This window comes from Scophthalmus maximus, chromosome 18 (genome assembly GCF_022379125.1).
Source record: "Scophthalmus maximus strain ysfricsl-2021 chromosome 18, ASM2237912v1, whole genome shotgun sequence".
Taxonomy (NCBI): Eukaryota; Metazoa; Chordata; class Actinopteri; order Pleuronectiformes; family Scophthalmidae; genus Scophthalmus; species Scophthalmus maximus.
The window spans coordinates 7,716,276-7,741,317 of NC_061532.1; the positions used below are offsets into that span (position 1 = coordinate 7,716,276).

Sequence of the window (25,042 nt, forward strand, 5' to 3'; positions counted from 1 at the left end):
GTGGTATTTTATGTTGACATGTAAGATCTTTAAAAAAACAAAATTACGTTTCACAGGAAAACACTCTTTAATAGCTTTTAATTTGATTTCATGACTATCAGTGTCTACAGAATAAATAGATTTTCAAAAAGCTGCATCAGTGTCACTGCTGAATGCATCCTGTAATGGGAAAAAAAAGAAGTTAATTAATATTAGAGCACAATTTCTCCATTGTGTTTGTGTGTAGGAGAAAAAGAGGGTGAAGATAAGGATTTGAATTCAGAGGCTCCCAGTCTGTCAGAGGCAACTAGTGAGAAAGAAGCCAACAACGTTTCCCAGAGTAACACTGTCGGCACGAGGAAAGAGGAGCGAAACAACAGTATCAAGAAGGTGGGTCGACTGGTCTCAATGACATAGTGTCTTAAACTCACAGTAGATCACTAGACCATAAGATTTAAACTGGCTTAAGGAACACAATTGTTGTTGACAAAATATGATGGAAGAAAAATTAAAGCACATTAGAATCAAACACTGTTAAAAGATAATAAAAGCACAATGTTCTCATTGAAAACCCCATAAAGGCCTGACCACATTAAATCCCACACATTTGTAGAACTATATACAGATTGTACAAATTCTAATCACCTTGAGATAGCTTTTAGCTATGAAATTTTGTTATTATTATTAAAGTGGTTGAGGATTGTCCATAATGCTCATACTAATAACTGTTTGGCTGGAGCCTTGTGAGGTCTTTAGTGAGACAAACCTCTGATTACTGAGAGTTACTAATTAAACCTGTTGGTAACAAGTTGATCAACGCTCATTGTTGCTGAAAAGTTATAAAGGTTCCAACCTGATTACCCACACCACAAAGCTCCGTTAGTTGGACTTGTGAAGTGCTGCTAGCCATCATTCTGATGTAGGAGGCAGGTCCCTCCCTGCTCTTGAGATGAACCATCGTATTACAGACAGTCTATTTCATATTTAAGGCATAACCATATTTTCCCCTTGTGCTTTGACAGTTTAAAAAAAATATGATATTAATTTAATTGGTACATTTTTTGCTTTGGACTGCCTAACTTTCTATTTTGTATTTTTAAATAATAAATAACCATGACAACGCATTTTTTTCACTTAAAAGATATTTGACTAACACCCTAAGCAAGACAAAGTGGGAAGTTGTTGTGGATTAATAACAATGTTATAATGAAGCACAGAAATGACATTGAGTGGATGTGTTGTGTCCAGGTGCCCGATGATGAAGGGACAGAAATGTCTGAAGCCACAGAAGCAACAGACGCCACAGACATCTCTGAAGCATCTGACCAAGACAACAACAAGAAGGTGAGTACACATCTGCCTCCACCTGTTCTCTCACTCAATCACTGCTCATGTCTCAACCCAGATGTGTGTTTACCTGTGCTGTACAGGGTGTAGAAGAGCCAGAAGACTCTGAGGAGGCTCTGATAGCTCAGTATACCTACGTAGGAGCCACCACCAACATTCACCCGTATCTGTCAGCCATGGTCAACTACGCACAGCCTGTCAAGTTTCAGAGTTTTGATGTGGCAGAGGGTGAGCATGCAACTTTTGAATTGCATACTGTTTATGAATACACTTAAAGAATTGATAAAATAATTTAGGATTTACTCTGATAATAATAATCTATGTAGTTTCGGTCTGGATTGTGAAAAATGCTTCAGTCAATAGATTTAAAGCAGTGCTTTGTCTTTTCTCTCTACATGCTTCCAAACAAATCTTTATTCAGTGCTCATCATTACTTTTCTGTCTCTCAGAAAGGAACATCCACCACAACATGTCCTCCTTCAACGAGTCGGTTGGCCTGGGCTATCTGAAGACTAACGCCATAGAGTTTGTCAAGTATCCTTTCAACTGTTGTGAAATCTTTGTCTCATGAACGATATATTTAGGAAAAAATCCATGCTGCTATCCTAAAAAACTTAACAAGGAAGCACTTTGGATGTTTATTATTATCACTTATACTGAGCATATCAAAACCTTCTGATGAAATCAGAATTTGAACTTAATAAGGTCACCTACATGAGAGCGGGATCTTGGGTCAGTGCTGATGTTTGTTTCCACTCTGCTGCTGTAAAGGAGCGGAGGCCTCTGGAGGCTGGTGTGACTTGGCCTGACCCGCATACTCTCTCTCCAGTGGGACTGACCCAAGCTGTTCACACTAAAATTAGTACTGCAGTCTGTTTGATGCACGCACACATGGTCTCCCTCTCTTTATACATATATATATATATAAAAAAAATATTTCCCTAAGCATCAGCGCAGCTACAACAAGCGTCAGATGAGCCGTATCTATCCCAAAGGAGGCCGGGTGGACTCCAGTAATTACATGCCTCAGATCTTCTGGAACGCAGGCTGCCAGATGGTTTCGCTCAACTTCCAGACCCCAGGTACCACAACATGCGCCCCCTGACCTCACTATCCCCCTTTAAGTATTCCATACGCACGTGCCTATAGAATTGCAAGCATTCCATCGACCTTTTGGTCTAAGAAAGTGCAGCATGTGGTGAACTTGTAACCTCACATTCAAACATCATACTGTAAGCTTTTTACATTATGCATGTGTAGTCTGGGCTGACACAGACCCACAAACAAGAACTTGTTGACTTCAGATTCAGCTTTGATTTTCACCCAAATTACAAAAACACATTTTCCTCAATTAGGTGTCTTGCCATCATGACAGCTCTGATTCTATGGGCCAACGTTTGCTGATGCCTGCATCTGCCACCTCGTGTGTTGTTCAAAGCATTGAATAAATGTGACATGGTTAGCATCAGATCATTTCAGAAACAATTTGCAATCTCCCTTAGATCCATTGAGTCTTTTATTTAAAAACTGTTCTAAGGAAAGCTGCTTTAGGTTCTTGAAGTGTCTCACCTCTCCTCCAAGGCTTCGGGTGAGAGGTCTTCACATAGCACTAACAAATCCCCTGACCTGGATACATTGAGATCTGTGATCCGGGATGATTTATGGACGCACTGATTCTTTAAAGGGAAACAAAGTGTTGATAGTGTCATAAGTAATAATTATGTTTTGAGAAAATATAAGTGAAATACTGACTTCAGACCAAGTTCTTGTTGCAAGGCACCAACAATGTGCTTGTCTGACCACAGCTCATTGTAAGACCATGGGTGCAAGTTACTATTTACACTGAATGAAAACATGACAGGTGTTCAGTCTGAAACTAGCAAAGACACTTTTATCATGTTTGGCGCCGTGTGTAAAAGAGTTTATCAATAACACACACACACTTCATTTACTCACATACACAGTGAGAGATGCCTGTTATAAAACAGCTGCTGTCCCATGGCCAGAGGCGAGAGGGGTCAGACCATATGGTTTGCTCAGAGGGGTCACACAAGGTGGAGCGTCTATGATGGAGGGGATAAATGGTTAGAGGGAAGAAAAACAGATGTCAAGGGAAAAGTAAAAAATGCCTCTTTCTTTCAGCCAAGAAAAGCTCCACAGAAATGCATACAAACTAACTGATTTGTTTTGTTTAAGATTTGACGTTTGCATGATGTAATATCTATACGTCTCATTCCTCCCTCAGACCTGGCCATGCAGTTGAACCAGGGAAAGTATGAGTACAATGGCTCCTGCGGGTGAGAAGATTCCTCATTCCTGTGCTGAGCTCATTCCCAGCCCTCTCTGAAACTCATCAATTAAAGCTGGTCACATCTCATTAGTGGTTGCCAGCAGCGACCGTAGCTACTGTCTACCCCAGAGAGCCAATGAGTGTTTTAGAGAAGCAAGTTCCTCTTCACTCGCCTCCGAGGCTCTCCGCAGTCATCTATCTCTTCCTCTCTCCATCGTTGTCTTCGTCCTTTGGCTCTAATACCGTCCCCGAGGGCAGAGATTTCACTGCTAATGCTGTAAATCTCATATCTGGGGAGATCAGGGCTTTTGCAGACACCCATCATTACTAATGTCTCTCCGATGGGCCTCTGGTTAATACAAGACTCCCACACCACCTTAGTCCCTGTATGACAGAGAATTATTGAAGCTAAAAATGTATAATACTAATAATAGAAACTGAATTGAAACATCAGTGTTCCCATATTTGATCCTCATTGTAGACATGATTCTTGTGTGTGTTAGATACCTGCAGAAGCCCGACTTCATGCGACGGTCAGACAGGATGTTTGACCCCTTCTCAGAGACGCCAGTGGATGGTGTCATTGCTGCGACCTGCAGCGTACAGGTCAGTCAAAAAAACTGTAAATAAAAAGGCAATTACAACATAAAACGTAACCATTAAAGTAGATATACTGTCATGTACCATTCCTGGGAGCCAGTTACTTATTTCCTTTGTATTATTACAACACAGAGGCAACTATTATAAATATTATAGTTAATTTTTGATAGTGTTCAATTATTACTCACTGTATCAGGAAATTCAATTTTAAATATTCCTGTGAAATCTGAATCTTCAAAATGTATCAACCGTGATGCTTTTCTTTTCACCTCAGGTATTCTCTGGACAGTTCCTGTCAGACAAGAAAATTGGCACATATGTTGAAGTGGATATGTACGGGCTGCCGACGGACACCATCAGGAAGGAGTTTCGCACACGCATGGTGATGAACAATGGGCTGAACCCCGCCTACAATGAAGAGCCCTTCGTCTTCAGAAAGGTATTGAGATAGTGGATACAGTGAGTTACATCAAATGTGCTGCACATATTTAACTACGCAATTGTAAATTCTAAGAGATGAAGCACAAGTAAGGTCAACTAGAAAAAACTGAGTGTCTTCGGACACTAAGAAAATTAAGAATTGTGTGATCATGAGCAAAAGTATCAAACTAAAAGATTAGGAAGAACAAACTACTGTGTGGTCCCAGAGTTTGAGATCACTTTTCCAGATTAGGTTGTTGGACTCTACTGTATGTTTGCCTATGATTTAGCTCAATGAAGAAGGAAAGCGGGGACAAGGACGCATGAAAAAAGAACAGAAAGAGAAACAAACAATTAGGGGTGGAGGAGGAGAAAAAGGGGAGAGAGATGGGAGATGCAGTGTGCACGCGCAAAATACTGCTGCTCTCAGCAGAATGAGTCTCTCAGCCATGACTGTGACTCCAGCTTCCTAACACACACCATCAATCAGAGCCTGCCGCAGTGCTGCTCTCACACACACACTGCTATCGAACAGGGGCATCACAAGCAAAGGTGCTGGCAAGACTCGTTTCTCACATCTACACACACAAGCCCTGAAATACTGCCACACCTTTTGCATGCATGCCTGCATGCATACACTGTCAATATGACTCAGAGCAAACAATACACACCAGCAGCACCCGCACATCTGCAAGGCTACATTTTGTAAGTATGCACACAAGCACTTCCACCCATTCATCTCCAGTGAGTATTCTTCGGCCTTATCTCTTACCTTCCCCTCCGTCTAGGTATTAATCATCCTCCTCACGCTACTCACTTATCTCCACACACAAGGCCAGTTAAGACTCTCACTCCCTCTTTTTTTCCAAAGATGTGCACACACGCGCTCATCCACAGACCCGAGCTGCATACACAAACATAAACTACACAAGATATACTCCACTCCCTGGATATGTACAAGCAGTGGAGATGTTCCTCTCAGTCCCAGATATGCTGCTCTGCTATCGTGCTGTTCCACTGTATCTCACAGACTGTCCCCTGATACTGTCCCCTAAAGTTTCATCCTTGACCTTCTATTGCGATGGCTGCAAAATATTTTGTCGCTTCCAAGTTCCAAAGGGACCAACTCCTCCTAACTTTGACTAATGCCCTCATTTCTTATTATCATTATTATTTTAATTGTGGTTGCTTCACCCTTTCACCCTCCTTTCATCTGCCCCTCCTAGGTGATCTTACCGGACCTGGCAGTACTGCGCATCGCAGTCTATGACGACAACAACAAGTTGATTGGCCAGCGCATCCTACCTCTGGACGGCCTGCAGGCTGGCTACCGCCACATCTCTCTGAGGAACGAGGGAAACAAACCCCTGTCGTTGCCCACCATCTTCTGCCAAATCATCCTGAAGACCTACGTGCCCGACGGCTTTGGAGGTGAGGGGGAGGAAAAGTGCTTAAATATGAATTCTGTGCAATAATAAAATCATGATTTTTCTACCATTAGTCACACTGTGTTCACACACACTGTTAAGCCGGATAGTTATTATCATTGTAATGATTTTTGTGTTCTAAATTGGGTCTGGAAAGTCTTAAACATCAAATTCAAGAACTTTGTTATGAAGTTGCCTCTGTAGCCTATAGGGAGAGGGGTGAGGAAAGAAAGCGGTGCAGCTCTCTTTCCTCCCTCACTAACTCTGCATAGGGCTGGTTTCAAAATACAGAGTAATGGCATAATGATCCAAATGATGATGACGGTGAATCTGCAGTAAGACAGTTTAAAACAGGCAGAAGCATAAAAATCGACTTGTCGTTAAATGAAGCTGAGGGGCTTGTACTCATGAGCCATTACTCTAACCATTAGCTATCTGCTGCCAGAATCACTTGCCTACAGCATATGCGGTAAAATAAAAACCTCTCCTGAAGAGGCAGCGTTATTTAAACAACAACCAAGATCCTACCTCATCGTCATGGAAGAGGAGGATAGATTTTGTGATACCGTGAATCTGAGCTGGAGCAAAATAAATCTAACAGTGTTCAGCACTTCTTATTGCAAAATAACATTCAGTTACTGTGGTCAAAATACAAACTGTGTTAATCACTTCAGAGATGTCTGTTTCTCTTAGATTCCTTATCTTCTTGAGAAAAAGTAATTTGTCGTCCGTCATAAGGGGATATTTGGACATTTGCTCAGATTTAACTTGACAGTTTATCAATTAATCTTCCCTTTTTTATGTTATATATACTATACTAACTAATTGTTTTGTGTGTTTCAGCAATCGTGGATGCTTTATCAGACCCAAAGAAATTCTTGACCATAGCAGAGAAGAGAGCTGACCAGATGAAAGCGCTGGGGATTGACACGGTACACAAACCTGAAGAATCAGACCGAGTTAGACAAAGAACATCTCTAGTATTTTGTGGGTTTGTAACTGACAGGGGGACAACAACCAAATACTTTCTCACTGTGGATAAAGAACCTTATCAAGAACTATGCTTTTTGCTCTGTTAACTCGATTTTTTTTGTACACTAAAAACACAACAACTTTCTATTAAATCCACCCTCCGCTGTTGTAGAATGACATAGCAGACGTTCCCAGTGGAAGCTCAAAAAACGACAAGAAGGGAAAAGGTAAAGGAGACACGGTGAAGGCCAGTGTGACTCCACAGGCCAGCTCTGACATGGCCCACACCTCAAACTCCGCCCAGAATAACACAGCAGAAACCAAGAAGGGTATATACTGACTGAAAAATACATATTCAACATATACATGTTCACACTATGTAGACAGAGTTATATCTCTTTTTCCTCTGTTGCAGATTCTGCACTCGTGCCTAATGTCAGCATTGATGACTTGAAACAAATGAAGGTTGGTATCCAGACACAGCTCTGCAGTTTAGTACAGATACATTAAATGTGGGAGAATAAGCAAAAAATATGATCTAAAAGTAATAATAGGTTCAAAATAGAATTGTTTTGCCAGCTACTTTTTATTACCTCCTGGTAAATCTATTAATATATTTATCCTTCTCTATGACCTATACAATAAAACTAAATGTGTTTTTCTCCAACTGCAGACGTATCTTAAATTGCTCAAAAAGCAACAGAAGGAGCTTGTTGCTTTAAAGAAGAAACACTTGAAGGTGGGTGATTGGTTATTGATGCTCAGAAACAGAGCCGTTCAACCTTTCATCTTCCACTGACCATGAACATCACTGTGTTCGCTTACACACGATGTGTCCATTACACCAAAAAGTGCGCCGCCACATAATTAATGTTTTATATTAAATTAGACTTGCTAAAGTTGCTTTTCCTTTGACCAGAGCTCACCATAGCAACCGCGTGCGTGCTGGCTCATTCATGGCTGATTAATTATCACAGTCCTATTGTGTAACACATTGTATAATAATACTATCCAGACCCATCTGCTGACTGAATAAAGATGACTGCTGGCTCATTACTCCATGTGACAACATGAATGTTTTTAAAATAATAATCAGCTTATTTTAGCTGCTCATTTTGTTATGATTTCAGTTTAGTTTTTCACCTTCTTTCCTCATATCTGCTTATGGAGGAGATTAAAGCTGCACCTTCACAGTTTAATTTAGTATTTAGGTGATAAACATTTTCCTTTTTTCAACAGGATCAAAATACAATGCAGAAGGCTCACTGCACCCAGATGGAAAAGATGGTGTCTCAGCATGAAAAGGAGAAGACAACCCTGGAGAAACTATTAGAGAAAGCCATCAAGAAACGTGGGTAAGTGGCGAGTAAAAGAAACCAAGCTCAATATCATATGAAAGGAAAATTAAGACAGAACGTATTGACATTATGGCAATTCCAGATTGTATACTATAGATGTACAGCTATACACCAATCAGCCTCAACATTAAAATCATATATAATGAAATATTCTGTGGGGGAACCAGCAGACACCCCCGCCTGGAGCAACCTCACCCAGCAGGACAATGTGCCACCACACTGCTCACAAATGGCTGGAAGAACAAGGGCCCAAAGCTTTGCCCTGGCCTCCAAACTCCCTATATCCCAATCCAATCCAGCATGTAGGATATGTGAAGAAGCCAAAAAACCCACATGACACAAAGGATCCGCTACCAATGTCCCAAAGAGCCTGTGTCCATTCCACGACGGGTTAGTTGTTAGGGTCGTGGTCATAATGTTATGGCTGTTCAGCGTACATGCTGGACCTGCTAATGTTGATGTCCATCCTTAGTATACAAGAAAGACAGTGGTGAAACCTCTTTTTTTGATCTACGTTTTATGAATAATTTTCTTTTTCCACAATGTCAGATGGAAAATTATGATAAAAGGACACAATTTTTTGGCCCACTGGAAGGGCATTGAGTTTGATCAAATCTCTTTGAAAAACCTGAACTATCTGACTGATCTTTTGACTAAATTTGACTTGCATGGTTTTCAGTGTCACTGATAGTTATGTTCTTTCCTTGCAGGGAAAACAACTGTCACGAGCTGAAGAAGGAAACTGAAGATAAGATTCAAACACTAGTCACTGATCATAAAGCCAAGGTCAGACTGCACTGGCCTTCTACCCTATCCCAAAACAAACATTTCTTTACACACAGTTATTATTTAGCGGCGGATAATGAACTGGTGTGTGTGTGTGTAGGTAAAGGACATCACAGCACAGCACACTAAGGAGTGGTCAGAGCTGAGCAGCAGTCACAGCAGCGAAGAGCAGGAGATAAAGGACAGCCACGTCACACAGCAGTGTGAACACCTCAAGAAACTCTTGACAACCGTCCAGGAGCAGCAGACCATGCAGCTCAAACTCATCCATGAGCGGTGAGAGGCATCACACAGATTCACACGCAAACACCCGTTCACTGTAGGTGATCAGAGTCAGAGGTCATGTCATGGCTAAACTGAACCTCCAGTTGTGTGGCTGTTGCTTGCAGCTATGAAAGTAGACAAGTTACCTTTAATGTGGAATCTTTTTCTACAATTCAAGCCAAAGCAAAGAGATGCGTGCTAACCAGGCCAAGATGTCTATGGAAAACAGTAAAGCCATCAGCCAGGACAAGTCCATCAAAAACAAGGCAGAGAGAGAGAGGTGGGTGTCTCTCACACACACGCACACGCACAGTAAACTACATCTGTCATCATGAGGTCACTTTATAACAGGTTTGTTAAATTATGATGTGATGTGATTGTAACATGACACTTGTGACACCTGTCCTCTTCTTGTTCCTTAGGAGAGTGCGAGAGTTAAACAGCAGCAACACCAAGAAGTTCCTGGATGAAAGGAAGCGGGTGGGTTCTTTACTATATACTTTTAGTATTTAGCTGTAAAATATACCAGGGATTCTCACAGGTAATTCATTATTAGCATAGATTAGATATAATTTATTTTAGGATTTATGTGTTAATTATGAAATGAAAAAGTAGTTTATTACATTTGTTTAAAAAAAAAGCAGAGCTCAACTAGTTTCACCAGCAGCAGGTCGAGTTATTGTGGTTTGTCCTTAATGGTTGTTTGTGTCGGTTTTAAAAAGTTTACAACCGTATTGAATGATAATCAGCTTTAAACTCTAAAAGTTACTATTTATTTATGGGTTTAATAAGTAATTGAATGGTTTAATGTATTGCCTTTGTCCCTGTTGTGTCTGCAGCTTGCTATGAAGCACCAGAAGGAGATGGAGCAGCTACAGAAAAACCAGAGAGAACAGTTGGAGAAACTGGAGAAGTTCAATGAGCAGGTAAAACACTGAAGAAAAGAGGATGAACCTCACAGTCAGAATTCCACTGTCACTGACATACTGTTGATTTTAGAACAAATGTCATCTCATCAGTTCTTCATCTAAACAGCTTAAATCTAAACAAAACTTGTATTTGACCAACTTACTGTACAAACCAGATCATCTCCGTTTATGGGCCTTCTTAGTCCTCTTGCTAAGTATAAGTTAAACTGCGATCAGCAAGCTCTCTGGCTGATCTACCCTAGATAATGACTGCAGATTGTATCACTTGTGATGCAAACTTTAATTAGTTGTGCTAAAGTGTTAAAAAAGCTGGCATCAGAAAAAAGTCTCAACTCTCAAGTACCAACTTAGTGTTTCTTTGAACTGTGTCCTCAGTATTAGTGTTGATTACAAATACTAGAAACTGTATCACTTTCTAAATCAAGGTCTCATGTTTTCATCTCTACCTTTGATTTTGCCGCTCGTCAAACTCCATTACATGTGTTACTTGTATGTACATTCATTTTTTAAATATGATTTGCTTCTTCTGGCACAGCTTGTGAAATCACACCATGCAAACAAACTGGTTCAAGGTAGGAATCTCCATCTCACTCAACTCTACCTCTGATCCCACCTCTGTCTGTGCATCACTTGTTACTCATGTTTCCCTCCACCTCTGAGTCATGCTACGTTTTCTACTGAGCCTGTTCAAATCAAATGACTACTCTGATGAACAGTCTTTAGGTGACTCACCAGAGTAAAGCAGGAACATAGTATACGACAAGCCTGTCTTTGAATACATTTTAAGAATTAGAAGAAACAGTGGTTCATTTTTCTTAGTATTGTGAAATCCCATTCCCTCATTTTTTCAGTCTGCAGCACTCAGGGTGTCAGCACAGCCAACCTGCAGCTTGAGTCATTTCACACCATGACTCATCAGCTATTACCAAGCAAAAATAGCCTGCTCAACTGTGCTTTCACTCCAGCCCATTATCGTTTGCTGTCATAGTATTTATTTTATTTTATTTTATAGGCCCCCAACAGAAGGCATTATGTGTCTCTTACTGAGGAACTCATGTGCAAGATAACATTCAGAAGTTACAAGTTCATATCAAACTTGCAGATGTCAACATAGCATGTAACAAGATGTCAGTTGGGCATTCAGTGTAAAGTCTCCGTTCTTTCTGTCTGTGTTTCTTGCCTCCTCCAAGGCCAAGGACATGCAGCAGATGGTGAAGCTGGAGGAGGAGATGGACCGCAGGCCTGCCACAGTGGTGTGAGCGACTGAGACACACGCAGGTGCAGAAACACTCTACAACCCACAGACGACAACCCTGTCTGTACTTTTCTGTCATGTTCTCGCACACACACACGGAATAATCCTCTCCACCTCTTTTTTTCTCTATTCGATCACCTGTAGTCCCTGTTACCCCACCCACTAATTTTATAACACTGAGCCACTGGTGCTTATCACTGTTTGACGGGGTTCAACCACTTATTCAGTAAGGAAAGTTAAGGGGTAAGGAGATGAAGCAACAGAGTCAGACGCATCCCCTCCTCTGTATGCAGATCTAAATGTTCTCTGCAGTCTACAAAAACTCACTCATGGGTTGGATGAAGTGGACATATGCCCCCATTTTGTTTTCTATCAGCACCCTCTTAACTACTCCAGAAGCATGGAAGAGGGGAGAAGAATATGTATTAGATTTGTCATTACAGCACAAATGAAGAAACTTTGTGAAAGACACTGTATGCTACACACCAGTCCTGTCCTGAGCACTTTGTATGTACTAGGCCATCATAACAATGTGGAAAATGTAGCAGCACTACAACTACTAGTTTTGTGTTTCAGTAAGAATTTTTTTTTTTTCAAATCACTGTATGAAGGAAAAGCAAACCCTCTGTCACCTAATCCTACCATGCAAGTTGTTTGACCTCAAGAAAAATGTATTGACTATGTTGTTCGCCAATGTTACTGCAGACTTACTACATTGAGTCAGAAGACTATAAAGGGATCACGAGGAATTCTGTTGACTTTGATTTTTATGGCTGATTTCTCAGTATTTGTAGTTTGAATCATTAGGATATACCCACGACATGGTGTGATAGCTGTGCCTCACATGGCCTTAAAAATGACACGAGTCATTTATGTTTTTAAAATTGTTTCTGCTGCAAAACTCTTTAATACAACATTCTGCTCCTAATATGGGGATCAAAATCATGTCTACTATGCAAAACAAAAACAGTTTAAGGTGTTCGAACATTGAGAATAGTTACCAAACGTTGTATGCCTTAAATGTAATGATGAAAGTTATTGCTACAAACTGAGGCAATGTCATTAGTAGTTAACACTATGACATTAAGATGATATAATGAACTGGGCGTCTACTATAAGTACAAGGCTAAGTGGATTTAGGTTCTTTGCATTAAGGGGTTTTGCACTTGAACTCTGAAAATCAAGCCAAAGCTGTAATACACTGGAAATAAAATGAATCCATACTTGGCAACAAATTAATTCTGCTGTAATGCCCTCCTTTAATTGAAGTCCGGCCGATAGAAGTCAATGCCATCTCCTCCTGTCAGTTTCCCTGATAAAGGCGTTGTTAAAGTGAAGTGCTCCCTTAATAGCTTCTTGACTGCACCTTAGAAACCTCCATTAGTAATCCTCATCGTATCCCTGCTCACTTTTAGTGAGGGCAGATCTGTAAACAGAAGTCTGTGACGTGGCTGCCACACAATCCACACTAGGGATTTTTAATCCCAAAATCCTTCCCACTAGAATGAGCATTTAGTGAGACTTCAGGTTTGCAGAGGGAGAGCTGTGATATTGAAAGATAAGGGAATATCGTGGGTACTCCAGTATTGTGCGCAGATTATCAGGTAATTACACTGCAATGGCATCACACAAACAAAGACCAACCAAAATGACAAAAAGTTGATATTGATGACAACAGACAAAACCACGAGGATTAAAGCACCTTGAGGTATTTTGGCCTTTTTCAAGATGGTTTTCTGCCATTTTATTCTGCTGTAATTCACTTAGAGGGTAGATGGGATGTTCTTGTATATACTGGAATGTATGTAGTTTAATTTGCTCTTTGACCAGTTGTGTTCTGTCATTCAAGGGCTCGGGGATAGAGTGGGTCTGTTGGAAATGGGGAAAGGAAATTTTTTCAGCCACAGGGTTTTCTTGTTTGTGTTGTGTTCTCCAGCCTGCCCTTACTGCATCACACAAACACAGTATACAACTCTCACCACATATCTAGTGCAGAGATAAACGAAGAAAAAGTGCTTTTAAAATTTTACTCCATTGCTTTCAAATGTGCCACTCAGTGTGTTAGGACGTTTAAATTATTTTATGAATGATAAAATGCCAAATTAAGGGGTTATTTATATTGAAGATATATATATATATATAAATAAATGAATATATATATATATTATATTAAATATAATGTGTAGTTTAAGATTGTTTTTAGAGGCTTTTTTGCACTAGTTGACCGTTTTATGTTGTGTGATTACATGTAACCTTTGGCTCTCTAGTTTGTCAAAAAAGCAGATTATTTTTGCAGAGCAACGTCACCGATTTTGAGTTCCTCAAATTCTACTGTATCTCCTTTGTTTTCTATTTGAACTGTAGCTCGTCAACAAACCATTCTGTGAGCGTTTTTGTATTTATATTGTATTGTTGAACTTATAGCAATGAAAATAATGTTGTTATCCAGCTCCTTTAATACTGTTTTATAGTATGTGTACCAATAAATCCAGGTGTAAAATGGGACATAACCATGTGAGTCATTTGTGTTTTATTGTTAGAAAATGTTATCATAATTATTATCATAAAAAATAAGGTGCTCTTTTATGGTGGCAGAAAAATTTAGCAGTACAAAATCTTTTCAGTAAATACTCTTTGACTAATTCAAACTTTAGTGTAATTCCAACATCTTCTGTACCCTCCGTCCAACCAATCATTGTTTTTATTATAGTTCAAGCAGAGTCACACTGTCTAAACCAGATTTATTACACACATACGCCGACCAAACAATGACCACTGCTGACTAATCCCATCCAACTGGTGCGGGATGGGTTCATAACCCACGATCCACTCAAACGCAGGCGGCCCCAGCAGCGACGATCTTATTGTCATGATAAGCACAATTTTTCCATTAGAAAGAAGAAGAAGAAAGCGCTGTGATTATGTTTTGTGTTGCCCGGCAACTGCGAGGCTTCCCCCTGCACTATATAAGAGGGATGATGGGTTTGTTTTGTCCGCAGACGTTTGGGGGGAGAGATTTCCAAATCAAATAAATTTGACATTTCTCTCACAAGACTCATTAGCCATCTCAGAATCATGCTCAAGTCTAACGGGCAGACGGGCACGAGGATCCTGCTGGAGGCGATGTCCCAGGATAAAGTCCACCTGGCCAGGTTTGTTCTGGACGCGCTGGATGGGGAAATCGTGGACTCCGAAACCGAGGGCGCACAGACGCCGCTCATCTCGTCCGTCCTGCTGCCTGACGGTCAGACTCGATGTAAGTTTGCAGAGTTGTTGCTGCAGAGGGGCGCCAGTGTCAACTGTCAGGACGGCAGCGGGCGCACTGCGCTCACTTACGCCTGTGAGAAAGGCTTCCTGGATGCTGTGAAGACCCTGGTGCGAAACAACGCAGACCCGGAGATTGTGGACTGCTGGGGGAACACTGCCCTGATGTACGCCGCAGTCGCAGGTCACTCCCACGTCGTCGAGTTTTTGGTGAGAGCTTTCAAGAGGCTGGGGCTTCAGATAAACAGGCAGAATAAAGTTGGCAACTCTGCTGTGGAAGTGGCGAAGTTCCTCGGCCACACAGAGTGCATCTCTGCGCTCAGCTCCAAGAAGGGCAGCGCCCAGCCGCGACTTGGTGCGAGATGTGGTGACGTAAACGACAGGTTAGAGATTCAAGTTGGACATTTAGTGAACGAACTCGAGCTCCTCCAAACGTGCAATCATGCAGATTGCTCACTGGTTCAAAACTGCGCATGGCAGCCACGGCCCCGGATGAGGCCGAGTCGGCTGACCTCGATGGACTCTATCGAGGAGTTTGACAGAGAGAGTGACGGCTCCTCTGCGCCTCCACAAGAGCTGCTCTCCTCCGGAGTCTTAACCCCCAGACCCCCTCCACGGTCTTCCGACCATTCTCCTACCTGCGACAGACTGACCACCCCCGACGACCACCTCCCCCCTCTTCTACGGAGCAGCGAGGCTCAGAAATCCATTTTCTTCTCCCCCCGGCCCAACAGAAACACGCACAGACCCAGAGCGCCGTGTGCCCTGGGGATCCTACTGACCCCCATCGTCACCAACACATCTGAGAGGGGATCAGAAACACAAAAATCGAACACGTTAGATTTTGGCCTGCGCAGATTTCACGACAGCTATTATCAGAAAAGATTCAGTCTGCCAACCAGCGTCCTCAGCCCCACACCCCCGGAGCGCGCGTTGGCTTTGCGTAACTCCAGAACCGTGAGGAGACGCGAGGCGTCTCCCTGCAGAGCTGAGCCTCTTCGTTGTATCGCACCAGCCACGACGTTCTCAGCGTTGAGCAATAAGCTCTTACGCCGATTTACCTCCCCGGAATTTAAAAAGGACGTGAAAGAGTTGCAGGAGGAACCGGTGTTGCCCTCGGGGCGAATCCCGCGATCAGAAACGTTCCCTCAGTCCACCAGACATCCCCAGGTTGACAGCAAACCCAGCATCGACAGCATCAGCTCCGTCAAGTGCGAGTTTGACTTTCCCTTCAGAGTGCCAAACTCTTAAAAGACAATGCGTAAAGAGTGACTGATCCCGTCCACCACTAGTCTCAACACAACTCGATTACTTTTACAACTGGTTCCAATACAATCCGCACAGGTTCAAGTGCTCAACTTTTCATCGTTGAAAAACGTTAAAACTCTGAGTCTTGTCTGCAAATTGATCTGATTATTCCGAATGCCACCAACTGAAGGATAGAGTGGAGATGACGGTGAACACGACGTCACGACTAGAAACTAAAAAAGGTGCCAGTATAAATATGTAGCAGCTCCTGCAGCCAGAGGAACTTTCAGTGTAGATGTTCAGTCTGTGTTAAACAGCATTTGCCAATCCTTTTGAAATAGGTGGGGGTTGTATCGAAGATGGGGGGGGGGGGGGGGGGGGGGGGGGCAATCATGCATCATAGGCTACTCACTGCATTTACTACAGTGCTGTAATACACATTTTCATACGCGTCTGTATCTCAGCACAGCAGCGCAGATTTCTGTCACGTGGTCTGTCGCCTTCATTTAGTGATTTTAATGGTTATTCCAGTGCATAAAATCTCAGTGTCTGAAAAAAACATGCAGTCCTGTGTGTGTGTGTGTGTTATAGATAGGAGCCAATAAATACAAAGTATAGCGAGATGTTAGATTAATGATTTAGTGTTTGTAATTAGTCCCAGAATTAAATTTTTATATAAAGACATAGATACGCCCTATTGGACCCAGTGCAGGTTCACTTCTGATACGTGCAATAACATCTCAAGATACCAAAGGGTCAAATTAAAAGATTTTAAAGTCTATATATATAAGATCAAGTGGGGTTTTGCGGCTTTCATCTCACCCACTCTCAGCTGCAGGAGTGGAGTGTGTGAGAGGGAGGGAGGGGGTGTTGTCGGCGTCTCCCTCCAGACATACATCATTTCAGCGCATCCTACAGCTGCTGCCACAGAGATGGAGACTACAGCATTGCGGGAATAAGCGAGGCTGCATGCCGAGTTCTTCCTTACAGGAGACACGTTCAGCTGACGGACCTTTTCTTTCAAACGGACCCTTTTCTCCCCTGACGTCAATGATGTGTAGAAGGAGCTCGGTCCTGCGGCTGTCACTGGGTTAAACCGGTCAACCTTGGAGAGGGAGGTCGCCTTGGACAGCCAGAACTTCCCGGTGCCGGCCGCTTCTGCAGCGCAAACCGGACCTCACGTCCAACCTGGAGACATTTTTGCTGCATTCACGATGCTTTGAGCGTGACTTGTGGACGCTGTAGAGGCATCCCTCCTCTCTCTCCCCCCTCTCGCTCGCTCTCCTTTCAATTTGTCTCCCTCCCGCCCCCCGTCCGTCTCTTTCTTTTCGCGGGCTCAGCACAGGCTGCCCAGTCACTTAGATCCGTTGTTCAGCGCTGGGGAACCCGACAGAGATGGGACGACTCGGTTTCAGCACCACGGAGAGCACCCGACTTCTGCTGCTCAGTGTGTTCGGTAAGAGTGCGATAGGCTGTGTGTGTGTGTGTGTGTGTGTGTGTGTGTGTGTGTGTGTGTGTGTGTGTGTGTGTGTGTGTGTGTGTGTGTGTGTGTGTGTGTGTGTGTGTGTGTGTGTGTGTGTGTGTGTGTGTGTGTGTGTGTGTGTGTGTGTGTGTGTGTGTGTGTGTGTGTCGTGACTCCTCACTGCAGCGTGTGTTTCAGTGAGTGTGTAGTTATGAGTTGGCACGTTTCACCTCTTCTTTCCTCCTCACTCATGAATATAAAAGTGGTTCCAACATGATCAGAGTTGCAGCTCGTCACTTCCTGACGGTGATCAGGCTGCAGACAGCGTCGTGCTGTTGCTCCCGTGATACTGCAGATTTCAGTCTCCGGTGATTTAGCCCGGTTTTGACTTTGCCGAGAGGAAACAGAGGTGAAATGCGGGTAATGTGAAGATGTGGGAGACCTTCAGCTAAACTCAGAGTGGCCGATTACGCCACTGTTGCCGATGGTTCCGCATGTTTTGTGTGCGAGAGCGTACGTGGCCCATCTGTCACCCCCCTCGACATGACCGCCCCCCTGCACCTCCAACTTCTCCCCAGGTGTGCTGGTGCTGTCCGTGGTGCTGGCGGAGCAGGAAGGGGAGAACCTGTCTGGTCTCTCCACCAACCCGGACAAAGCCATCTTCGCGGTCCGGGAGAACGGCACAACATGCCTGATGGTGGAGTTCGCCGTGAGATTCCTCGTGCCATATGACGTGCTCGCGCTCAACGGGATAGACGTAAGGAATCCCACCTTGCATTTCAAGTGGTCCGTGGAACGCAGAGGTTGTTTCAAGCAACGTAAAATGGGGATTTGTGTGGCAGACATTAAATGTTTCTATGGTGGACATATATGTTACGTTAAAAAATATTTGACAGTTATTTATATCGACTGATTTTCTCATTAATAAAAGGGGAACGTAATTTGAGTCAATTTGGACACTGCTTTTGCAATGTGTAGTCGTGCGTAAAATGCTGACGCCACATTAGATCCCAACAAGAAAATTAAATATTTTTCGATGTCAAACTTCATCATTATTAATTGAAAGGACTTTCAGTTGTTTCGGTTTGTAAGACCAAGTCATTTACAGAACCCGGCATGTTTTCTGGTTACATTTGGTTGCCCCATAAGTTCGTGCGTAAAATGGATGTCAAATGCTAAAAACTCCTTCCAGAGACATTTCAGTCCATTATCTGTCCCTCTGCAGCTGATCACCGAGCAGGCGCCGTTCACTCTGCCCCGTGGTGCAGAAATCGAGGGGAAATGCGGGAGCACGGAGTCAGAGATCCACATCACCTGGAAGAACAACGCCTACACGCTCCGCATCTACTTCTCTACGGTGGGCGAGGGAAGGCATTACGCCCATAATGTATCATCATATGCAATAAAATAAAAGTCAGAATTATCTCCTGGAAACATTAAGACACCAACACATCGCCATTCATCAGAATGTGTATTTTCCCAAATAACACCGAATCTTACTGGCGGAATCGTTACAGTGAAAATTCCAGAATAATGTTTATTATTTATTATTATTTTCTATTCAGTGGAATTCAAGGGCTACACCGAACATAAGAATGTATTGCATAAAAAATACGATTCATTCAACAGTCAATGGGAGTCTAACTTGACCCACCTGCCCTCTCCATGCGGTGGAGAAGCCATGTTTGACGCGCGTGTGTGTATGTGCGTCTATGTGCGTGTTGCAGGAGTTCCGTGACAAGGGCACTGAGGTGTGGAAGATTAGCAAGGTCCAGTTCGTCTACGACACCTCGGAGACATCGCATTTCATCAACGCATACAACCGTGAGTCTCCCGCCGACCGAGCCCGAGTACAGTAGCAACTCAGCAGCTTCGCATCCCGCCCGCTCGGGTCGTAACTCGCTCTCATTCATCTCGCATTAGCGTTCAGGCGGAATCAGCGGGCAGATTCACGCAGGGATTCAACATCTTCCCCCAGGCAGACGATCCCGTTTCGAGCCAAATTATTATCTATTTTAATCATAACAATACGTATAATCAGAATGATTAATTATTAATATTAGTAGTAGTAGTGTCCCTTTTATAATAAGAAAATAATACTGGTGCATAAATTCGCCTGGTGTTGGACATTACAACAAACACAAACCCTCTGTCATCAATAATGACCTTTAATCATTTTGATGACAACTTGCAGCATTAAACCGTTTGTGTTTTTGATTTATTTTTCATTTCATTTTGATTGATGACTTTCAAGTCTTTGGTTGTTTCTGTATTTCGATTGCACTGAACCATCCAAACCATCCAAACCATCCACACACACACACACACACACACACACACACACACACACACACACACACACACACACACACACACACACACACACACACACACACACACACACACACACACACACACACACACACACACACACACACACACACACACACCTAACTTCATATTCTTTAATGACTGGTCTTTCCAGCGGGGAAGCACACAGCCAGCACCCACCGCCTCTCGGCCCTGGTGACCCCCGCTGGACACTCCTATGTGTGCGCGGCACAGCAGACCCTCACCCTCATCTCCAGTGACCACCAGAAGGGCGTCACCATCTCCATGTACGACATCCAGATCCAGCCCTTTGACATCGCCTCTGACTTCATCTTCAGTGAACGTAAGAACAACCTTCCTATGATACCGAGTCAACCTTTGCAACACACTGCCACTGTTTTCTGGTCACACATTGACAAAAATCCTGGGACGAGGGTGCTACTCACTGGTCTCAAATCTCACACCGATACACACACACACAGAGGCACAGCTCTCTGGGGGGTTATTGCTGCAGTGTGAGGATACTTTGGGCTGCAGAGAAGGAGACAGGGTAAGAAGTGCAAAAAAAAGAGGGGGGTGGGGATGCAGGAGAGACGCAAAGACAGGGAGAGTCATTAGGACTTTATGAGTACAGTTATATCCTTGCCCTCAATGCAGCTTTTATAGACATACTCAATGAACCTGGCTGTCCTCTGAAGCCAATCCCCTTGGAAGAATTATTTGCTCTGAGCTGCAGTAAACTAGGCTGTGCTGCACTGCCTTCCTCCTTGTGTGCATAGCTGCTGTCCACGAGCAAGAAACACCTTCAACTTTAAACCACCTACACACACACTGTACAGCCCGTGTCCTCCTTCCTCCTTACTAACATACATGTATGAAAAGATATGCGTGTGCAAGTTCACATGCAATTAGCCAAGCACAAAAGATGAAAAACTAAAGCGTCCAATTGTATAACAGAGAGAGGAATTGTCTGTTGGAAATTTGTTTCATTTAGCAAATGAAAGTCTCGGGAACAGACACATAGATTCTACCTCCACTACCCACTCACATATCACACACTGACAATGCGACACACTCCACACACACGCTATGCATGCTCAGTACCTCCAACAGCTGTTGCTCAACTAAGCATCCATAAGAGGCCACATGATGAGCATGTGGTTCATTACTGAATTCTACTGAAAATAACAAAAGAGAGTAGAGCTGAGAGATTTGTCTAATATCACTATAACAGTAACACATATTTTGAAAAATATAATGTCAGTGGATATTTTGGTTACAGAAATTATTTTGAGTAAATTAAAAAATATATAAATAAAAAAAATGGGGCCTTAAAATCTCTAAAAGAGTATAAACAAATAAACACTTTATAGACAAAAATAAATAATCCTTAGTTATGGCCAGAATTGAAACAGAATTTTGTACAACGAATACATATGATCGTATGTCGCAATACAAATACATTATAAGTTGTTGCAAAAGAAATCCGAATTATCATTCAGCCCCAAGTCAGTGCAAAGAAAATTCTTACTGAATCTCAACGCCCATGTTCACTCTCCTCATCACGCTGACTGTGTTTTCCACTTTGTGCAGCCTACAAGTGTATCACCGACCAGCGGGAGCGCCTGGAGGAGACCCTCCCCCTCATCCTGGGCTTCATTTTGGGCCTCATAATTGTCATCACGCTCACCATCTACCACTTCCACCTCAAGCTGACAGCAGTCCAGCCTCAGCTCCCCAGAGATCGCTCCATGTACAAGAACATGTAGTCGGCAGCACGTCGGCGGCTCCCTCTACTCTCTCCAAAGCTAACCTGATGAAAGGACTCGTCTCCTCCACGTCCCAGGCCTAACACCAGAGGAGAGTGGCCTGCCACGGACTGATCCCCTGACAGAGATGTGTGGAGTCTGTTCTGTGGCCCACTGGAACTTTCCAACAGCTAAAACACTAGTGGGACGCCTTGGGGCCTATAGCATGGATGTAGATGGAGGGTCAACCCACCAAAATCTAACATGGCTGCTGAATTGATTCTTAATGTCATAAATTCATAGTCTGCATTGCAGTGATAACAATTTTAGTGAAAATAAAAAATATAAATTGATGCTTTTGTGAAACTAAAATTGATTTATGTTCAGATTGGTGGGAGACTGACATCATAAAATCCCAAATCTGAGATTACAGTTGACCTGTTGTTGTGGTTTTCCTGACATCACTGCGGCCTACTTCATCACTTCAGACATTTTTATCCAACTTGTCATCAGAGGAAATTTCAGATATTTGCCTGAGCTTCTGCTGTCATGTGCCAACAGTTTGTTTCCCTCGCCTCGTCTCCTCTCTCTGAAACTGCTGCTACATAATTCGAGTCCTATCGTTGGTTCTGTATTTGCTAACCTTAATATATTTTGGTTCAAGAATCCCTTTGTTTCAGTTTTGAATGCAGCCATAGTGTTGACAGTGGACAAGTCTTGTAGTGTGTGCAGTGCTGTGGCATTAAGAGTTGCAAATGTTTCTGCTTTGATTTAAAAAAAAAATATATTTTCTCCAGACAGATGTATGGAACATATAAAAAAAGGAAAAGAAAATACATGAAATTCTTTACTAAATGGTGAAGAATTTATCAGAATGCCATATGGGTGTATATGAAATAAAGAGGTTATGAAAAAATAAAAAAGTAATAATGTTTAAAATATTTTCAGAAACAAAGTCTATGCATAAACCTCTGCTGATGCAATCTCGTGCAGTATAAATCTGTTCATTGAAATAAATTACTGGAATCATCTCTACACCCCTGTCAAGTTATTTCTCACTGGATGTCCCAGTTTCTAAAACAAATTAAACGAGGCGACAGTGTTCAAATGAAATAGGGAGACTGATATACCTGATGTGAGCAGAGACGCTGCGGGGATGAGCTATTGATTTTGTTGTCCGAGTCTGAGCCTTCCAAGGAAACACAATATGAACAAATCGAATTGAAAATAAATAGAGCATTTGTGTCAGCGACACCCATTTGCTTCAGCAGCGTCGATGTCATACATCATCACCGGACATCCCATTCACAGCCCGTTGATCCAGTTCTTCACTCAGCCAGACCACTGCAGTGGGAAGGATCTCTGTGAAAGGTCGACTCAAGACCAGAGACGCCTGTTCGTGCTTTTCCTCATATCCTACCTGACTGTTACAGAGCGTTTTAAAATCGGACCGAGCTCAGATTAATGTGTAACAACCACATTATTGGAGACGAGGGATGTTTGTTACACCGTCAGTGTGAAGAATCAGGAATAAGCTCTGATGGTGTCTACAACACTACATCAGCTAGAAACAATAAGACGATTTATCAATTATTTAATTCGAAAATGAATCACCAACTATTTAGATAATCATTTTAGTTGGTATTAAACCTAAAATGCCAAACTCGCCGGGTTCAATTTCTCCAACTATATTTGCTGCTTTTCTTGTTAAGAGTATTTTGCTGTTTGCCAGACAAAACAAGAGATCTCGTTTTTAAAGAACCAAAAGATTAATCGGGAAACAACAGTCAGATTATTTGATGACAAAAATAATAGATAGTTGCAGCCCTAATCATTTTTGTTCAGACAATATATTTTCAGGACTTAGTGAAAAATTACAAGATAACATTCAGAGCTGAGAAATAGGATTTTTCTATTAGGCAAATACTTTCAAATTATGAATTGTTAAGTAGTCTTAGTCACTTATCTGTTTACACTGAATGTAACATTAAGTCAAATAATATGAGCACTGTTTTTCACACACTGAACTAAAAAAATCCCATTGTTATTATTATATAAGCAGAAAGGTTTATGGGATTAATTATAGTGTTTAACAACAATTTCTTTCAATTCTTCATAAAAAATGTTGAGTTAAATTTCATTTTCTGGAAACGATCCTACTATACAGTGATTTGAAGGACGTCATGGTGTTTGGGTGATGGCACCATCTTTTTCACAAACAAGTTTCACCTAATTGAAATTAAGGATTTTAACAATCAGTCAACTGACTTGTCAATACCCTCCACATTAGTCCACTATCGTGTCCAAACATCAATACCATCACGGCCAGAAAACAACACATGTTCGTACTGAAACACATCCCAACAGGTAGATGGAGATGGTTTTAACTAAAGTCTGCATGTCAACTCTACAAAGCATCTACAGGTACACACAAGCCACAACTGTTTAAAAGGAAAATCCACTAACCAATGTCACTTATAAGGACATTATAAGGACAACATTAAACAGCTGACCTCAAATCCCCAAACATCAACAGACCCACGTGGATGGGGTTGCCATGGCAATACGTGTACGACAGTGCACAGTGAGAATCGGGAGAACTGCGGCAGGCTGTGTGTGTGTGTGTGTGTGTGTGTGTGTGTGTGTGTGTGTGTGTGTGTGTGTGTGTGTGTGTGGCAGACAGAGGGAGAGAAAGGGTCTTCAACCAGATGCAGACGCTGACAGCAGGTCAGACGACTCATCCAACCAGGGCCACATTAAGTGAAGTACCGAGCACAGTTGCTGTCAACACAGTTGATAGAAACACTCACCCGTTGCCGAGCTTCACGGGACCGGTCCAGTTTGTTTGGCTTCCGGTTGTGGCCGAAGTTCCCGCTGGATACAAATATCATTCATGTCTTCATTTGGGAATAAGCTCCTTGGGATTTTAAAGTGGTGGTGGGGTTCTTCGTCGCGGGCAGGTCTACCCGGTCAGCGTCTTTTCACAGCTCAACGTGACACAGAATTCCCACTAACTTGTCATTCACACATTAAAAGGTGAAAATTAAAAATGAAAACCCCCCACACATGGACATGTTACAGTCTGTCATGGAGCTAGTCGTCGAAAGTAAATTTTAAAATCCAGCGTCCGCTGCTTCAGACTGTCGAGGAAGTAAACACAAACAGGTGCAGCGAATGTTACTAATGACGAGTGTCCCGCGTGAGCCGCCTTACCTGCGGACCAGCATGCATTTCGGCAGGGCCCTGCATGCACCTGGTTTCCCTGAAATAGCTCTTAGGTATTTTTTTCTCTCCACGTAACATCTATCTATTAACTGCACACTTGTATTTCAATTGTCTAATTGCGGTCGTGAAAGAATAGT

The 25,042-nt window shown here is 42.6% G+C and overlaps 2 protein-coding genes and 1 long non-coding RNA gene across 8 annotated transcripts in view; 2 read left to right on the forward strand and 1 right to left on the reverse strand.

The window, feature by feature from the left end:
* LOC118290191 (1-phosphatidylinositol 4,5-bisphosphate phosphodiesterase beta-4-like) overlaps positions 1–14,137 on the forward strand; it is a 58,914-nt gene extending 44,777 nt beyond the window's left edge. For 4 of the 5 annotated variants that reach the window (XM_035617658.2, XM_035617661.2, XM_035617663.2 and 1 more), the window contains 21 exons: positions 227–369; positions 1,228–1,323; positions 1,410–1,554; positions 1,776–1,860; positions 2,284–2,408; positions 3,572–3,623; positions 4,120–4,222; positions 4,491–4,655; positions 5,863–6,067; positions 6,907–6,995; positions 7,208–7,364; positions 7,451–7,500; positions 7,709–7,774; positions 8,275–8,390; positions 9,104–9,179; positions 9,280–9,455; positions 9,622–9,723; positions 9,866–9,923; positions 10,283–10,369; positions 10,908–10,944; positions 11,563–14,137. In XM_035617658.2, the coding sequence (XP_035473551.1) occupies positions 227–369; positions 1,228–1,323; positions 1,410–1,554; positions 1,776–1,860; positions 2,284–2,408; positions 3,572–3,623; positions 4,120–4,222; positions 4,491–4,655; positions 5,863–6,067; positions 6,907–6,995; positions 7,208–7,364; positions 7,451–7,500; positions 7,709–7,774; positions 8,275–8,390; positions 9,104–9,179; positions 9,280–9,455; positions 9,622–9,723; positions 9,866–9,923; positions 10,283–10,369; positions 10,908–10,944; positions 11,563–11,639 (2,210 nt within the window). In that variant the 3' untranslated portion in view covers positions 11,640–14,137. The remainder of the gene's footprint in view (positions 1–226; positions 370–1,227; positions 1,324–1,409; positions 1,555–1,775; positions 1,861–2,283; positions 2,409–3,571; positions 3,624–4,119; positions 4,223–4,490; positions 4,656–5,862; positions 6,068–6,906; positions 6,996–7,207; positions 7,365–7,450; positions 7,501–7,708; positions 7,775–8,274; positions 8,391–9,103; positions 9,180–9,279; positions 9,456–9,621; positions 9,724–9,865; positions 9,924–10,282; positions 10,370–10,907; positions 10,945–11,562) is intronic. The other variant, XM_035617664.2, reaches the window with a different exon arrangement.
* Positions 1–24,872, reverse strand: LOC118290193. 2 transcript variants are annotated; one of them, XR_004786366.2, is made up of 6 exons: positions 24,491–24,872; positions 4,405–4,508; positions 4,124–4,236; positions 3,283–3,389; positions 2,896–3,002; positions 1–159 (listed from the first exon to the last, which is right to left on the reverse strand). It is a non-coding gene; the product is annotated as an uncharacterized LOC118290193 (long non-coding RNA). The 2 variants fall into 2 exon arrangements; XR_004786365.2 differs by lacking the exon at positions 1–159 and having other exon boundaries at positions 1,554–3,002.
* On the forward strand, positions 16,556–22,715 carry lamp5 (lysosomal associated membrane protein family member 5). The gene is made up of 6 exons (XM_035617665.2): positions 16,556–17,595; positions 18,180–18,358; positions 18,827–18,958; positions 19,329–19,425; positions 20,087–20,275; positions 21,526–22,715. Exons 1-6 carry the CDS (start codon positions 17,535–17,537, stop codon positions 21,699–21,701), a joined length of 834 nt encoding a protein of 277 aa, XP_035473558.1. The 5' UTR covers positions 16,556–17,534; the 3' UTR covers positions 21,702–22,715.
* Positions 24,873–25,042: the final 170 nt, after the last annotated feature.

Bases quoted from the DNA above. Each gene is read 5' to 3' on its own strand.
- lamp5 (XM_035617665.2), top strand. From the start codon at position 17,535: ATGGGACGACTCGGTTTCAGCACCACGGAGAGCACCCGACTTCTGCTG. The intron at 18,359-18,826 runs GTAAGGAATCCC...GTCCCTCTGCAG, and splicing joins TCGCGCTCAACGGGATAGAC to CTGATCACCGAGCAGGCGCC. The intron at 18,959-19,328 runs GTGGGCGAGGGA...TGCGTGTTGCAG, and splicing joins TCCGCATCTACTTCTCTACG to GAGTTCCGTGACAAGGGCAC.